Source organism: Thermobia domestica, chromosome 6, assembly GCF_964235325.1.
Source record: "Thermobia domestica chromosome 6, izTheDome1.hap1.1, whole genome shotgun sequence".
In the NCBI taxonomy this organism is placed as follows: Eukaryota; Metazoa; Arthropoda; class Insecta; order Zygentoma; family Lepismatidae; genus Thermobia; species Thermobia domestica.
In genome coordinates, this window is record NC_137459.1 from 167,000,033 (window position 1) to 167,017,965 (window position 17,933).

Below are 17,933 nucleotides of genomic sequence, written 5' to 3' on the forward strand. Positions count from 1 at the left end.
GGTCAGGAAGAAGTCACATAGATAAAAAAGATAATAAATAAATTGTATTATTTCGTAATGAAGAAATTAACTCATGTATTGTTTTATTTTTGTACATAATAATTAGAACAGCAAGTACGTTTTCTTCCCTTATATTGCGTTTTTTTTTCTGATGTGACTTCCCCAAGAGTCGCCATTGCTCGTGCATCTTAATGAGATATGTGTATGCTCTGTAACGAATTGCCTTTTAATTGGGTTTCAAAATTAAATTCAAGTAAATATGTATCAAAAACAGGGGCGCACCCACAGGGGTTCACTATATTCAGAGCTTCCAAAAACTTTCTAACTCAACATACATTCGTGCACTCTCAGGTAAAACTATACTTGTTTAACAGGGAAATAATTGATGTAACACGAAAATTTGATCTTACGCTTCATCTGTACTCGTATAAAACAATCTAATTTATCATCTTCCCCTGAAAATATAGGTAAATTATTTTACAATTTATTATTATATTTTCGGGTGCAGAATAATACCTGTTCAATTTTACATAGAGGTAGTTGCTTGTAGTATTGACTACCTCCTCTCCCCCCCCCCCAAATGGTCGGCCACAACTCGCGCCAAAAAGCCTTTTCAATATATTGTATTTCACATGCTGATATTGCATATTAAGGTCTACTGCCATGTCAAGTTTTGTCCCGATTAGATGAGTTCGGTTAAATACGTACGGTGTATATACAGTGAAACCTCTACTAACGGACACCTCTATAAAGCGGACACCTCCCTTAACGGACATATTTTGTAATCCCCAAACACTGGAATAGGAAAAAACATATTGGCAAACCTCTCTAAAGCGGACACTCTCTAGTACGGACGCGGACAGTGTTTTCTGTCTTTTATAGGTATTATTTACCTCCGTATTACGGACACTTTCTCTAGAAATAAGTTGAAAATGTAGTAAAAATACATTTTTAGTAATTCATACATGTGTCACCAAGGAAGCATTGTGACAACATTTTGCCTCCTCAACTGTCTGCTCAACAACCCAGACGAAGGGTCTCTGTTTAACAACACTCTTATGTCGCATCCCGCTCCCACCCAAGCTGTTCTAGACACAAAAGTGATTGACAGTAGCCCGCCGTTAGGGATGACACGTTATGCTACTGTCTCATTAGAGTCTCTAACCAACCAGAAGACAAGTTTAATATTTTTTGCCCTCAGGTAAATATATTGTCTCAAAAAGGACACTTCAGGACTGCAGTTACCCCACAAATTATAGCGCCATACTGAAAACGAAGGAAGTACTGATAAGTGTAAAGTGCAGAGAACTATAACATGTTATTTCCATGTTGTGCCTCGAACATAGAGTATTGGATGACAGAGGATAATGCATGTAATATTCGTAAATACGTGATTCATGCAAAAATATTTTTTTTACTTGTATATTACCTTGCTCACTAATTTACATAACAAAATACTGAAACCTCTTGAAGGCGGACACCTCTCTATAGCGGACAATTTTTGATTCCCCGTGGCTGTCCGCTTTAGAGAGGTTTCACTGTATATATAATCATATTCTGAATGAATTTAATATATGTGTTCTGTGTTTCAGAAACATTTTATGTGCAAAATTTTCTGCCTTTGGACCCAGTGGTTTAAAATAAAATTTTCATCATCAATCATATTAAATGCTTTTCCTACTTCTTCGGAATGGAGTTCTCAATATTCATACGAGTGAGTGAGGTATTCCATATATACTTTGTTCATCATTTTATCATTGTCATCCAGCATACACTATCTATCTGGTAGACTCTCATGTCAAGCGTCTTGTCAGTTTTCAGAAACACTTCCATAGCCTTTTCGAGTCGAGTTGAGTTGATTTTTAGTTGGTCCCTTTCAGCACCGAAGCTATCTGAGACGTGGACCTATTGACAGAGTGGAATTCGAACCACATTAGCTCCCGCCGGGAATCGAACTGGGTCCCACACCAAAGACGCGTACGCTAACTACTTATCCACGAAGGAACTCTTATAGCCTTTTCGATTTGTTGCCATAACATATAGAAACTGCATAGTATTGATTTCTTAATTTTAAAATACTGTACAGTTCTGAAATTGCAATCATTTCTTATATAACCATCTAAGAAATCTGTGGTATAAATTTGTTCCACCTGCGCGTGCCGTTATTGATATTTGAGTTACGTCAAACCACAGTGTTTACCCTCACGCAAAAAAAAAAAAAAAAAAAAGAGCGCGTATACTGTAACCTACGATTTTTTGCAATTATTTCATTTTCCTTAAGATTATGGGTAAAATTCAGTTATTAGTAAGTGGAGATAATAGAAAGTAATTCATCTGAGAATATATTTCCAAAAAAAAAAATGATAAAATAATAAAAAATATAAGCAAAAAACAAAATTATGCTCGGTCTTGTGTATACTGGCATTACTATTCCGAGGAATTTTGCAGTAGCAGAGCACGATTGCAGAGGGAATAACACGATTGGTAGGGGGAGAGCCCAGGGAACTGAATCAAGGAACTGGAAAGGGGAGTATAATATTGCATTTATTGGCTTAAATCTAAGGTTTAAATTGTCTGCTAAATATAAATTAGCTTCTGTAACCAAGATGTACAGAGATATAGAAACAAAGAGGAAAACTGTTTTCTTAAGTTTGGAAGTGATAGACTCTATAGCCATGAGCATTTATTTGTTAAAAAAAAAGACAAGCAACAAACAAAACGTAGTCTCTGTGGTCAAGTGGTTAGAGTGGCGGACTGTTAGTTCTTATACTGTTTTGACCCCAGATCGAATCTCATCCCATCCATTTTATTTTTTTTAGAAAACATTATAGAAAGCGTAATCGAAACAATATAATAATGAATTAATTTTTTGTTTTCTCTGATGTATTTATTCAGAATAATTGTACTATTAGTAATAGCGATTGTTTTCAGTTTATGCTATTGTATATTTTCTTCTCTCATCCTCTTTTTTTGGAAAAAGAACAATTCTGTCTCCAATAAAGAGTTTAAAAATAAATGGACAGAAACAGACATCCTAGTACCAAACGTGATTTATCGTGATGAAATAAACAAGTTTCCCGTTATTAAGAAAGAAAGCTGTAGAAAATTATTGAAGTTGGTCTACGGTTTTCAGCATGCTGTAATTTTATATATATATATATATATATATATATATATATATATATATATATAGTTTCTTTACAAGACCATAAGGTAAGATTTGCGATCATATCCACAAATTTAGCTAGTGAGTGAAGGATGTTTTCTGCACAAATATTTTACAGGTATAGGTGCATGAAACACCAGTACGCCATGGTCTCGCTTGTTTGACCTTCGTTTATTCCACATACCGTATTGTGCAACATATCATTGCAGGTAAAAAGTAGGATCAATCGGCAAGAAGAAGTGTAAGTTGTGGTCTTACAGCCCTTTCTCATTTGGCAGCAAACTGCCGCGTGCGGCGGCGGCGAATTGCTGCGTAGGGTAGAAAGACATGACATAAGATTCCGAAGATTCAAGCAGACCACTCTACATAGCTTTCGACCAATGCCACATACTTAAAAATGTTCGAACAATGTTTTTAGAGAGAACAATGTATGATGGAGGGGAACAAATTAGTGGCACTCACGTGAAAAATTTGTACGAATTCCAATCCAAAGATATTGTGAAACTTGTCCGATTTCTGTCTCGAAAACATGTTTCACAAACAAATTTGGAGAAAATGAATGTTAAAAGGGCTAAGCAAATATTTTCAAACGAAGTGATTGCCGCAGTGGAATTCGTCAAAGATAACTCCGTTCATTCTAAGGCGCACACTTTCTCAAGTGCTGGTGCAACTTTAAAATTCATGAGAAACATAAAAAAGTGGTTTGATATTCATGATGTGTGCAGTTCAAAATACAACCAAAGAAATCCAGATAGGACGCATTAATTCAGTATCGATGATGAGAGGTTGAAATGGTTGGAAAATGATTTCCCCAAATATTTGCGTGAAGTAAAAGATTCAAGTGAGGAACATGGATGTACACTCATGTCCAAAATGATTGTCGCATATCTATAACTGTCTTCTTGTAAGAATATAATTTCATAATGATTTTGCATGATACTTTTAATACTGATACTATGTGTATAATCGGGAAATGTATATTTGTGGTAAATTTCATAGGAAAGAACTAAAGATACGAAAATTAGAATGAGTAAAACAAAATGGTGCTAAATGGACAAGAAAGTTTTATTTTCGTTTTATTGTTCTTATTTACTGTTCTTTTGACATGAAATTTTCCACATGTCTCTTCCGATTATAGAGATACTAACATTATAAGAAATACCGGGCGAATTCGTTATGAAATTATATTCCTACAGCAACATATTTATAGACATGCGACAATAATTTTGGAGTTGAGTGTACGTATATGATATACTGTATGTTTTTTGTGGTTTGAATACTTCATCAGAAAGACTACGTGACATGGGATAAGTAGTTGCTTGATTGGAGACGTAATATGTCATGAATGCAATAATAAAAACATTTTTGTTCTAAATAGTTGATTTGCAACCAATTGTTGAATTATACGTTGTGTGCGCCTTGTTTTTAGGTTTGCTAGACCGCATAATGTTGCAAAATAATGTTATAAAAATTAGAAGTTTAAATAATCATTTTGAGCTGAATGCGAGGAGCGAAACGTAATATTTTGCGCGAAAATTAATCCGTTCTGAAACTGAAAATACGAAAGTGAGCTTTAACACAGGCGGAGTTAGGAATTCGTAGATACGTCCTGTCCAGGATGTTCATAGATGTCATTCGTAGAGGTCGATTAAAAATGGCTTCAGAGGTGCAATATAAATATTGCGAAAGCAAAATAAATGGCTAATTCATACATAATATTTTTAGACTTAAAAACTCTTTCATGCACAAGTATGAAATATGTTACAAGACTATACTGTCCATTTGTTGGTCAAAGGTACAAGAGCAAATAAAGTAGGAGATATCGAGCAAGTTTATAAATGTTGATCACCTTAAAGCAGAAACAGAATGAACGTCTGAACAAAAGATTTCATCCCGTCGTTGTTTATACGTTGCAACCGGAAGTTACTGAAACCTACGAACACTTTCGATTTTAATATGCTTCCCTTAGAGCAAAATGGTAATGATGGGATACTGTTTTTGATATGAATTCAACATCTGAATAATATATTCAATGCGCAGTCCTTCTGTTCAAACAGAAAGTGTTAAAATTTACTGCCACTTATCATATCAATTTTGAACATTAAAAAAAAAAGTTAAGGAGAGTTATTATTTTGATTCAGCTTTACAAGAATAAGTCCCATTACCACATTTATATCTCCATTGAAACCTGAAGACTTCGCATTTCAGCTTCGAATCCCTATACATTGATTGTTTGATTTGCAGTTGCATATGTCTGTTCAGCACCAAGACTATATGAGACGAGAACAAACAAATTTAACGTGGATTTGTAACCACATGAGCTCCCAGTGGAAACAAAACTCTGCTCTCCAGTGCTGAAAGCGCCTAACCTAACCATATAGCTACAAATCTATGGATAGATCCCTACTGAGAAAGTCAGTAATATATATATCCGTTTTTCAGTGGATTGATTGTCTGAAGACTAAATACCACCTTTATCTCTTTGGTTTCAGTATATGATCCCTATCGAACAAAACCGTAAGGGTTTTTTTTAATTGGTCCCAAGAATTGATTTCACATCTATTAAATTCACACAGAACAAAGCAGTAATGTATTCTTCTAAAGTGATGCCAATGTTTCAAGAGCAGATCCAATATCCGCAGTTGAAACCTAAAATTTAGTATCTAGGAGTTCGGTGTTTCAAAGTTATTTCATATTCACCCGTATCACTCTATTAAAAACGGAAATCATACATATACCCCATTTCCGATTTCAGTTTGGATCTCCTTAGAGAAACGGTAACAGGTAGCGAGGAGTTCGTCTTTCCCGTCGGTCTAGTGGTAAGCCCGCACACCTTTGGTGCATATAGTTCCGAGTTTGACTGCCAGTGGGAGAGCATTGAAATTCGAACAGATTACAGTGGTTCTGATTCTACCTTTTTAAATGTCTCATTTAGCTTCGGTGCTGAAAAGGGACCCTAAACTTCAATTAACAAACATGAAGCGCTGAATTGTTTCTTGATACAGAGTACGCACCTCAAGGATAGGTTCTGCCTCCGCAATTGTACATTTATGGAAATCATAAATGATGGTTATATTTCTTCCGGTTAGACTATTGGATTATTATAGGTTAGGAGTCTATCATATTTTCACAATGTGAAACGAAACACTTGTTTTGAAATGGATACTTCATTTTATTTTCACCAGCGCGTGACCTGGATGAAACATAGTGTTGCCGACGAGACGAGAAGTACATTTTTAAAGTCAGGAAGGGACGAGAATTATGACACTTCTCGTCCCGAAAAGGAGACATTCCCCGAGCCTCATGGGCAACACTGGTTTACCTAAATCTTAAATCCCAAAACACTATTTGTGTTACATGATTCATAGTACACCTATATTAACTCTAAAATATGGTTGAAATATTCTACATCACACTCTTTGCGGACTTTTGGTGACGCTGAAGGATCCAGGTAACTATTGGGTTCAGTTCTGATAGCGTCTAGATAACGAAACAATAATAACGCATACGTCTCATATAGTCTCGCTGCTGAAAGGGACGCTAAACTAAAATCAACTCAACTCAATAATAACGCATATGTTTTGTACATAAATTTACAAAGCTAAACGCGAAAATTTTCAAAGTGGGACAAGAAAGACTTTCTGAGAATCGATACAATAAAAGTTCTACAAAGTATTACGAAACCAGAGGAGAAAACATTTATGTCTCGTCTCGTTTCGAGGGCAACGTTATGTGTAAGAAATAATTTTGCAGTCAATTCTCCTGATATGCATCATTATTTCAGTCAACCTCAGGGTTTTGGGGGCAAGTTTATTTGCTTTATAGTGAGAGAGCTTTAGTTAGTATCACAAAAATGTTTTGGGGGCTGAATCATTTGTGTGTGCAACATATTGCTATAGAAAAGGATTTTCGTGCTAAAATAAGTTGAATTTTTGAATTTAACGCTTTCTGACACTTTACCAAGCTACGATTTTTCTCCAGTGTTCAGCTATATGCAATATTTTTGATATAAGTTTTACTTACGTTTTGTTTCACCTCAGCTAATTTGCAACTCAAATTTTATAATTAATAATAAAAATAATAACTGCAGACGTGGTTTATAAATGTTAATTATGTTTGTAAAACAAAATATATCGGGAATGGGATAACAAAAGAGTAATCAGTAGAGATAAACGAGTTTGCAGTATCACATTATATTAAATTGTTGTAGAGATTTACCTTCTTAACTGCCACTAAACATTGTGTTTCGCTTTGTTTTCGTTTCGTAGGGACTTTATATTTTGACTCCGAATTATTATAAAATTCTCATATATTGGTTTGCGATTGCTAAAACTTATTTTTGTACTTATATACTTGGAAATTGTAAGCATAAGACAGGAGCAGTCGTTATTATCATTAAATATTGTTTTTCGTAATTTATTGGTATTTGGTGAACATTCTTTAAACTACTCTAGTATGTACAATCAATACGATACGGGTGAATTATCGCACTTCTTTGGATAGGACAGCCATCTAAATACTAACATATTACAATATTTCAGGATTTTTTATGGTAACATTATTCAGTAACTGCGAATGGCTTCTGCTGATGTTATAATGTAGATGTTGACAAAGATGAGATGTTTGTAAACAAGGCCCCTGGCCTTTGTCAATTGACCGAATATACAGCATTGTCTGCAAGTAATAGTGTGTGTAGCATTAAACACGTGAAATATCTTCTTGTTTAATAAGTTCGGAAGATCATCAAAGGGAACGAGTACTGTGTACATTCTTACTCAAGTTTATATCTTCGTACTATTTAGCAGATTACCATTCTTCACTAGCTTTCATTTGTTTATGAGAACTATATGATACGAAATGGTTCAAAATAAAATTTCCTTTGCTTATAGTAACAAGATCTAGAAATATATTGTAGAAGGAATAGGGTGAAAGGTTTCAATGTTTCGAAGTACAGATGAAACGTTAAATTTAACATTATTACCATGGGCGTGCGCAGAGGGTGGGATCTAGGGGATCGGACACTCCTGAAATCCAGTCTTTAATATAACAAATGAGTGCCGTGGGGTCAAAACTGCCACTAGAGCTCTTGGAGTGCTGAGTTTTAATATGGACCACTAAATCGACGAATTTTCGGTTTTGTTGATTTCGAGCTATTCACAGGACGACTACTAAAGAAGCTTAATTTCAAGTATGTTTGTTGTTTATTGATTTTGGAATAAGTTACTATAGACCAATGGTTTTTATATTGTTTTATTAACCCTGTAAGCCATCCACAATGTAGGATGACGTTAATCAAACAAAAACCGTCTTTACTTATTTGAAAATTCGAATGAGGATCAAGTAAGTCGTATTTCTGGACTATATAAACACTTATGATTTACTTCTCTTTTACTACGAGAATGTTTCGGAAGAGGAAATAGTCGGACGGAGCCAGGTTAGGTGAATATGGTGGCTGGGGGCAAAGTGCGTAGACACATTGGCGCACAAATTTGTGTGTTTCTGCTGTTTTGTGTGCCGGGCCATGTGCGCCTGCAGCAACACATCCTTTGAGAGCAAATCCAATATCTTCCTTTTGATAGTATCCTGTAACTTTGGTAACATGCTTCTGTAATATATTCTTGTGATTGTGCCCTATTTTTGTAAATAATTAGTCAATATCACACCTTTATGGTACTAAAATGCAGACAAGATGACCTTGCTGAATAAATGTTTTTTTTTTTTTTTTTTGGCGGGGAGTAGAATAGGTATGTTTACTCATTTATTTGGTTTCACGGTCAAATAAATACACCCAGCATTCATCATAGTTACTAATTAGTCTACAAAAGCATTCTTGTTCTTGTCTCATAGGTCCGAAATACTTTGTGTACATAGCACACGGTGCTGTTTTATCGAAAAGTGTCAATAACACTGACCTGCAATATGCAATTTCTTTTAGAGATGGCCAGAACCGGTTCCTGGTGGAACCGGTTTTCGGGTCTGAACAGATCCGGTTCCGGAACCGGTTTTCGGATCCAGGTCTGGAACCGGCTCTTCGGATCCAGGTCTAGAACCGGTTCTTCGGATCCAGGTCTGGAACCGGTTCCGCTGGAACCGAAACTTTATGACCATCCCTACGCTAAACCCGAGCTGCTGGCAAGCTGTGAACAGTATGCTAGATGAAATGGTAGAAGCGACTGGCAGGCGCCCAGGCGGCGGCAGCTTGTCTCATTTGGCTAAATAAACTGGGTAACTGGCAAACTCATTGGTTAAACAGGCAAACTGGCCAACTCATTTGGCTAAACACCCACTGGTGGACCAAATTTTTTTTTCTGGGGGCACAAACGGGTCTGGGCGGGGAAGACACAAGCGCATGGTCCTCTTTGCATTATTTTTGAAGGTGAACTTTATGCCTCCTTTACGGGTCTTTGGGGGCTTTCGGATCCAGGTCTGGAACCGGTTCCTAAGATCCGGTTCTGGAATCGGGTTTTCAGAACCAGATGTGGAACCGGTTCCTAAGATCCGGTTCTGGAACCGGGTTTTCAGATCCAGATCTGGAACCGGTTCTTAAGATCCGGTTCTGGAACTGGGTTTTCGGATCCAGGCCTGGAACCGGTTCCTAAGATCCGGTTCTGGAACCGGGTTTTCGAATCCAGGTCCGGAACCGGTTCTGAAAACCGGATCTCCGAGAACCGGTTTCTCGCGGAACCGGTTCCGCCGCAACCGGAACTTTGTGGCCATCCCTAATTTATTTTCCTGTTGCCCACCGCTGAGTTAAAATCTTAAATCAGTTTTCCTCCAACGCATGACATTTTTGAAGAGGGAGTATTTTATATTGTAATTGCCTACGACAAAGATGGGAATTTCATTTTATGTAATTTAAACGCTGTCAATATATATAGAATTACCGCATATTTGCAATTTACTGATAAAACTATCACTGTTCGTCGGAAGTTTATTCCAAGTTATAATGTTCAGCAAAGAAGTCAAGATGAGAGTGCAACTTCACACTTCCCACTTCAATCAATGTAGAAATAAACTTACTGTCTTCCAAAATATCTCTGAGGGCCTGTGAACACACTTTCATTAACTTTTTGGATAGCACATTCGCAGTCTGCCGATTACGAAATATATATATATATATATATATATATATATATATATATATATATATATATATATATATATATATATATATACAGTATATAAACATCCTTTTATGCTCGTGGCAAGATTTTCATTCCGACCAGTGTAATTAGAGAACCTACTTTGCTCATGCAGAACGTCATGTAATATGGTTTGAACGGATCTCCTACTAATGTTCACCTCCCTATCTAAACAATTAATAGTCACACATCAAACAGTAAATGCTTTTTTTCATCAAACTTTGAGTGTGTAGTGTTGAAGAAGTGCATTCTTTTCGGTCTCCTGTATGCTTGTGTAGCCACATTTGAATTCTCTCTTCCAGTGTTTCACCATGCCATGAAATGGGTATTTTTTTTACTATACACAACTGTCACATCTTCATGTACCGTTTTTGTCAGAAGAAACCTAATCACAGCTCGTTATCGGATGTTCAACATAAGATCGAAATTCTAAAATATCTGCAGCCGAATAGGATATGTTGACAATTCCTACTAGTGTCTTCTGATATACAAAGATAAAATGAAATTTTTAAAACACGAGAATATAATTTTTACGGCTAGAAAATTTCAATTTTCAAACGTTCAAGTAATTGACCGTTTTTCTTTTTCGAGAGAACAGTTACAATTCATGGTAAATGTGGTTCATTTGGAAAGAGAAAACTAATAAAACACAACTAACTAAACCGCTTAGTACAGAAACTATTATGCATGTTCCAGAAAGTAACATAAATCAGACTATGAATTAACCGTATTTGCTGTTTTGGAAGAAAGAAATAGTAAAATGTAAGTCGATGTCTGAATGTTATCGACAGCATAGAAGTTCGTTTGTTTTCTGTACTGTAGACACTGTATTGTATTGTATTGTATTGTAGACATAGTATCAGTATTTTGATTTTCAATAAGTAATCTTTCCTGGCTGCTTACCATAACATTTTCAAAAGAGAAGAAAAACGATCATGATGCTTACTGCAATTTATTTTATAGTAGCCTCTCTGCTTATCAATTTGCTATCTGAGTATTGGTATCATAGTTTCACATTGTTCTATGTGAAATAAAATAAAACAAAGGACTTGTCCGATCTTAGTTTATGTAAATACCTGACCTGTATTTCTCAACACTGAAAACTGATTAGAAAGAATACACTGATTAGAAGAATATAAATCTATAGTATTTATATAACAACAATTTAGTTAAATTTGTACAAAATTGCCATTGTGATAATTTCATGGGTTATTAAAGGGTGGGTTGTGCTCTCTCCCCAGATATTTTCTTACTTGTTATTTTTATTAATTATTTTAAATATAGTGATGTTTTCTTTTTCGAGAGGAAAGCTAAATACGAAGCACAAGCTCTCAGAGTTCAGAGTTGAAAAAAAGAAAACTGTTATATTTCACAAGAATTACTCGACACAGTGGCGTATACAATGGTGGTTTCCAAGTTTTAACCACCCCCTTAAACAAACTGCTACGAAAAAAAATATTTGCCATTGAGTAACTTGGGAACTTGAACCCCTCCTCCTTGATGGTATCGTGTGTACGCCACAGACTTAACAAATCTCGAATAGCAAGAAAATATGAGGTGTTTCGGATAATAATGGCAAATAAAGGTTGCGTGCAACCTGAATGCTCGGAAACTGCATATGAGGAGTTGAAATAGTAACAACAAAGTGCTCACTGGTAGCTAGTTCTTGTGCCTATTTTATAATATGTAGAAACCGTTCGTACCCCTTTCCCTTAGTAAATAGTTTCAAAATAAATGGACGATTATTTTGCCAATTAAAGGTGCATTTTCAGGACACAAACTTTTGTTGAATTTACCCTTATAGAATTCTTCATATAATTTATAGAACTAAACTTTCATAATGTCAACTACGGGAATATTGTTTCTTTCCTTCGCGCGTAAGGCTGGATGTATTGTATCTAATCACAAATCGAACATTGCAGCAACATTAACAATTATGTTCGAATTGAAGACGTTCTCTGCTTTCCGCCAAAATGTGGCATTTTTCCTTTTTGGTAAAGACCCAACCGGGTAATTGTTAGGGGTCCGAAATAGAAGATTCATTCGGATAAAAGAGACGTCTCATAACCCTAGTAAAGAAGCTAATGATGTGCTTGATCATACCGTCCAGTATATCGTTACAGAAAATAATTTCAAGTTTATTATAATGAATTTGATCGCAAGTTAGCAACACGCGTGAGCATTGCCGAGATGTTATTGCTGGTATGGTTTTACTTGTAGGGAAGATGGCTGTTATGTGTGTGGCCATAAGGCTCAGAATAATTGTATATATGGCACGACAAAAGTCTCTTGGCATTGTCCACTTTGTTGTGAGTGAAACGGTTGTAACGGTTAACTCCTGCTACACCACAGGATCGATTTTGATTACTTTCGGTACATGAGCGGATTCTTTCCTACTTAGCGGACCTTTGTACATTAGTTTTCCGGAAGGCCATATTCTAAAGGAAGGTTAGAAGGTCCAAAAATATGTACCAAAATACAGTATTTCACAAACCCGTGAAGTTAGAAAGATGAAACTCTGTATTCAAACTCCATATTGAAAATAAGGGAAAACATGTCCTAGCCTTTTCGGAAATTTCCGTTTTAAGATGGAATGAAAAGGGAGATCATTTTCTATATAACTGAAAATGAAATGTATGTGTTTGAGAGCCAACTCCTCCGAGACTGTTATACTGAATTTGATGTTTTTTTTCTTTTTCTTTATTTTTTTTTATTTTTGGTACGCCCGTGGGCCATGGCTTAACTTAAGCTTTTTTCACATTATTGGCATGGTGTGCGAGAAGGTGTGGAATGGGAAAGGGGACAAACAAAAATAATTAAAAAAAAAACAGCCGACACTAGTGTCTAATCCGTAGGTTTCGGGGTCGTGAGATCAATAGTGACCCACCCGATGCTGTTCCTATCCAGATTCACCCTCCCTCGCCCACACACACACATAGACATAGGGAATGAAGTAGTAGGATGGGATGACTTAAAACTAATCAAAAATGACCGATATTAGTGTGTGAAATATTTTTCGGGGACGCTGAGATAAGTAGTGAAACTCTCAATCCCACTTCTGTCCAAATCCAGTCTCCATCGGTATGAGAGTGAGAAGGGGTGATGAGTGGAAAGAGGTGAATACCCACGGATTTTATCATTAACTTTCATTGAAAAGTTTATCCTAAGGCGGAATGGGTTTTTACATACTTTCCATAAACCTATTCTTCTAGTGCGAAGAAAGGGAATTTCAGGTAATAATAATTAAGTTTTTAGGACATTTTCTTTTTAAGTTATTTCACTCGTATCTCCTAGTTCTTAACAATTTGTTCAGAACGTTTGCCACAAGATATTTTAATATCTCTTACCCTCTATTTTGAGATTTTTTTGGATTCAGTAGTCCAGATTTCGGTTACTATACTAAAATCACTGTCATCCGTCGTCAAGCTGGATAAAGTTATCTAAATGCATTTCAAATATGATGTGGCCAAAACGAGTTATCCGATGTTGTAGAATTTTATGGCGCTATTTTGCTCCTGTTGCATTAATTAACGTTATGATAGGAACATTTTTTAAAAAGTACAAGGTTTAAAGTCGGAATACGTTTTACAAAGTCAATTTAGTAGCGAATGAAATTAGAGATTGATATTGAAATTGCATTTAACGCTTAATTTATGATTCATTTCTTCCGCATATGCACGGGTGATCGTATATAAACGCAAACAAGTGCGTGATTCTTAAAACCACAGCAGCCGTTTTATCAGTTATTCATTGCTTTCAAGCAATTGCTGCAACAGTATTCAATTAAAATCCATGACCGATTCCCTGTGTCGGAACTTCTTTGTTATACCTCGTCTCTTGCGTTCCATTTTATTCTGCTTACCGAAAGCAGTACTTAAAACACTATCTTTTGCATTGTAAAGCAATTTTATCTCTTGTGACTGATCACTCTCTGTAACTCCCCATTTAATACTTAAAATCTAGTGGACTTATTTATATTCTGGGTTCAGTGTTAGGGCAAGTATTAAGAGGAATTAATATTGTTTCACATAATGAAAGGAAATTAATACGTGTGAAGAAACCCTGCCCAGTAAACTGTACGTTTTGCAGGCTTGTCATTTTTTTCCCTCAATGCACGCGCTTGGACACATGGATCTCTACGTAAACGCACTCAAATGTATTTTTAAAAATCGCATTCATAGGTTGAAAAACATTTCGACAACGATAAATTTGAGTGTTCTGTTTCTGCATACTTAGCTGGCACGTTATATTAGTAGAATCTCCAGATTGTGTTTGACTTGCCTTTTCCGACCTTGATTGGTGATTTAAAAAAAATTACAATAATCTGTCAGAGATTAAATGATTTTTTTTTAAAAAAATTGGTAACATCATCATCCAACACAGTCACGTGTTTTATTGATGATTGTTTAAAAGTGTTATTTTAAAACTTAAAGGCAGTGAATGAAAAACATCAATAACTTACAGTCAAATAATAATAATAATAATCCATTAAAATTTCAACTTTTTGGAGGCTCCGCGAAGCATTAGTGTGGATCGCTGAACTTCTTCCCCCCACCATTTTCAAATGATTTCGCACCCTGTTCCAAGATATTCGAAGTACATAATTTCGTCACACAATTTGTATGCTGTGTAGGTCGCTACACGTCACAAACGAATTATATCTATGTATCTTCCTATCCGGTTACTATATCTCTTATATATATATATATACAGGGTGTTTCAAGACAACGTTTGGGAGGTGATTCCTGACACCAATATAAGACAAAAAGTATAGACCAACTTGGGTACACAAATGCTTCATTTCGGAGTTACATGCTACCGAAAGCGTGAAAAAAATGAACTTTAAAGGTCCATCTCTTCAAAACTATGGGGCCTACCGAGTCGGGACAAGACTTTTTGCTAAGGAACTAATATGTGCTCTATCCAAAAATGCATGCTTCAGAATCCTTCAGTACTTCCGCAACAATTTTTATAGAGGAAGTTAATGAGCACTTTAGATTATATGCCCGTAACCAAACTTCCTGTACAAAAATTGTTGCGTGAGTACCTTAGAATTCTGAAACATGTATTTTTGGATAAATCACATATTAGTTCCTTAGTAAAGTCTTGACTCGACTACGGTAGGCACCATAGTTTTGAAACGATGGACCTTTCAAATTCATTTTTTCATGTTCGCGGCAGCCTATAACTCGGAAAGGAAGCATTTGTGCACCCAAGTTGGTCTATACTTCTCGACTTATTTTAATATCAGGAACCACCTCCCAAACGTTGTCGGTGTTGTTTTGAAACACCCTATATATATATATATATATATATATATATATATATATGTGTGTGTGTGTGTGTGTGTAGAGAGAGAGAGAGAGAGAGAGAGAGAGAGAGAGAATCGGTTGTTAAAAAATTAGAATAGCACCAGTGGACACAACTTTAAACACTTCATTCATTCTTTCTTTCTTATTCTTTCTAAGGCCCTAATACTAGGCATGTTACTGAAATTTTCTTATATATGTATTTCGATCAGCAATCTTTACTACTTCACTAATAAATATATTTTTGTTTCTTTTGTTTTCAGCCGTTCATGGGACCTAGATATCCAGCGGGTCCTAGGCCTGGTGTAAGAATGCCACAAATCGGGAACGAATTTAACGGGGTGAGTATGTGTGTTTGGATGGTTTATTTTGTTTCACTGCTCCAGAAGTATGTGTTGTGTTACAACTTACGTTGTAAGGGCAATTAATTCAGAAATATTTACCAGTTTTGATTTGATTCATTAACCCGGCAGCTCAACTGATATACGCTGCTCTAGAAACTGTTTTTAGGCAGAAAATTTACACACAAACTCATTAGTTTAAGGGAACTATTCAGAAGCATTCCAGGAGATTCAGATAATTCTTGAATCAAAATCATCGGCCAATCTAAAAACCTTTGTTCTGACTTTTTAACTGTGCGCGTAATTGAAACCTAAAATGCATATGTTGGAAGTAATCGTACAGAATAATCAGTGGCGGCTCTAGCGGGAAGGTGGGGTAGGCACATGCCTACCCAAAATTTTTCAAAAATATAATAATGCTGAAAGATACAATAAGGAGTAAATATATTTTTCACTACATATATTAATGGTAGATAAAATTATTTAACAAGTAGCTCTGTAAAAGTAATTTCCTACCATTATTAATCAATCAAATGTGTATATGTATCTATAAGCGGGGGAGCGGGCCTATTCAAAATTAAAATCCTAAAGCCGCCCTTGAGAATAATATCATAGCAGTTCTTTCTAGATCGTTAGCGTCTCCGTTTTGTGTTCAGGAGACTAGATTCGAATCCAGATAAGAGATCATGTGATTTAGATGTCACGTAACTACGCTAACATTATATTGATGTAAGTATATGGATACCCACGTCACTAGTTCATGTAAACTCCCAAGTGTGAATGTCCGACTTGTATTATGTAACTGTTAGTGCGAGCATGCAGTGCAGTAAGTGACACAATGGCGTTTGGACGTGGCAGTAAGGAACTGACGGAATTTATGTGATATACCTGATACAGGTTCTCCACCGTGAATTAGCCGTAGATTTCGTATACCGTGTAAAAAATTCATAAGCCATGAATTTCGTTATCAGATCGTCAAAACTCTAGAAAATATCTTATTTTTTTGGATAATTCGACACATTGTGATAGTATATGGTTGACGGGAGAAGGCAAAATAGATTCCAATTATAAAACAGGTAAAATACTTCAAAAATAAATTTTAATTGCTTAGTGTTACCCGTTTCTTGTATGTATAGTTAATACCGAAAAGTTGAACTAGTGCAATTTCAATTATTCCACCGCAACGTACCAACCGTAATGCTGCATCTTGGGTTCTGCCAACGCTTCGGTCCCGAATTGGGCGGGGTTTGTTGTTGTGCGGTTAATAAAGTTTATTTTTTATAAACTTTCCTACCGTGAAAATCCTAAGAAACTGTAAATTCGATTATGTGGTTTTGGCTGAGAACCCTGTAATATAATTGGGCATTAAGAGTGTTGCGAAAGTCAGTAAAGTGTAAGTGCTGTCTTATGTGTACCGTTAACAACTTCTTACGGGATTATATTCAGTTCGAACCGTCCAGCAATATTGGCAGAGTGGTGGTATATACCAAAAAAACAAAGTTTCTGTTCACAAATCCTTAAATGATGCGGAGAGACAATTGAATCACTGTCCTATACAACAAACTGCAACACTTTTATTATTTTTAAAAAAAAATAATTCTTCTATAAAAGACGACTTTTCCAATTCTCGGACAGCCGTCTACAGTGGGTGTGGAAACAATTGATTCATTGCAATCACCATTTGCTACACTACCATCCTACGATGAAATACAACGGAGTAAGTGTAGTGTTGCAGGGTGCAGTTTGCAAGAATGCTCGTAAAAACCTCCGCTTTTTGCGTGTGATGGGCACACCAATGCTGAGAGAGAGATTGAAGTATTACAATGTGAATTCCCACCCTTCTTTAAACTAGGAAAACTGTCTCAGAACGCCAAGGGATTCATAGAATGATGGAGCACTATGTCATAAGGCAAAGCTGACTGCTCGCTGGAAGAGGCAAAATTAGTTCAAATTCTGTCGTGCCCCGGACAATTCC

General features: G+C 36.0%; 1 protein-coding gene across 14 annotated transcripts in view; it reads left to right on the forward strand.

Moving 5' to 3' along the window:
• Ssdp (Sequence-specific single-stranded DNA-binding protein) overlaps positions 1-17,933 on the forward strand; it is a 690,704-nt gene that overhangs the window by 527,575 nt on the left and 145,196 nt on the right. For all 14 annotated transcript variants that reach the window (XM_081762329.1, XM_081762327.1, XM_081762335.1 and 11 more), the window contains one exon: positions 15,881-15,958. In XM_081762329.1, coding sequence (XP_081618455.1) covers positions 15,881-15,958 — 78 coding nt within the window. The remainder of the gene's footprint in view (positions 1-15,880; positions 15,959-17,933) is intronic.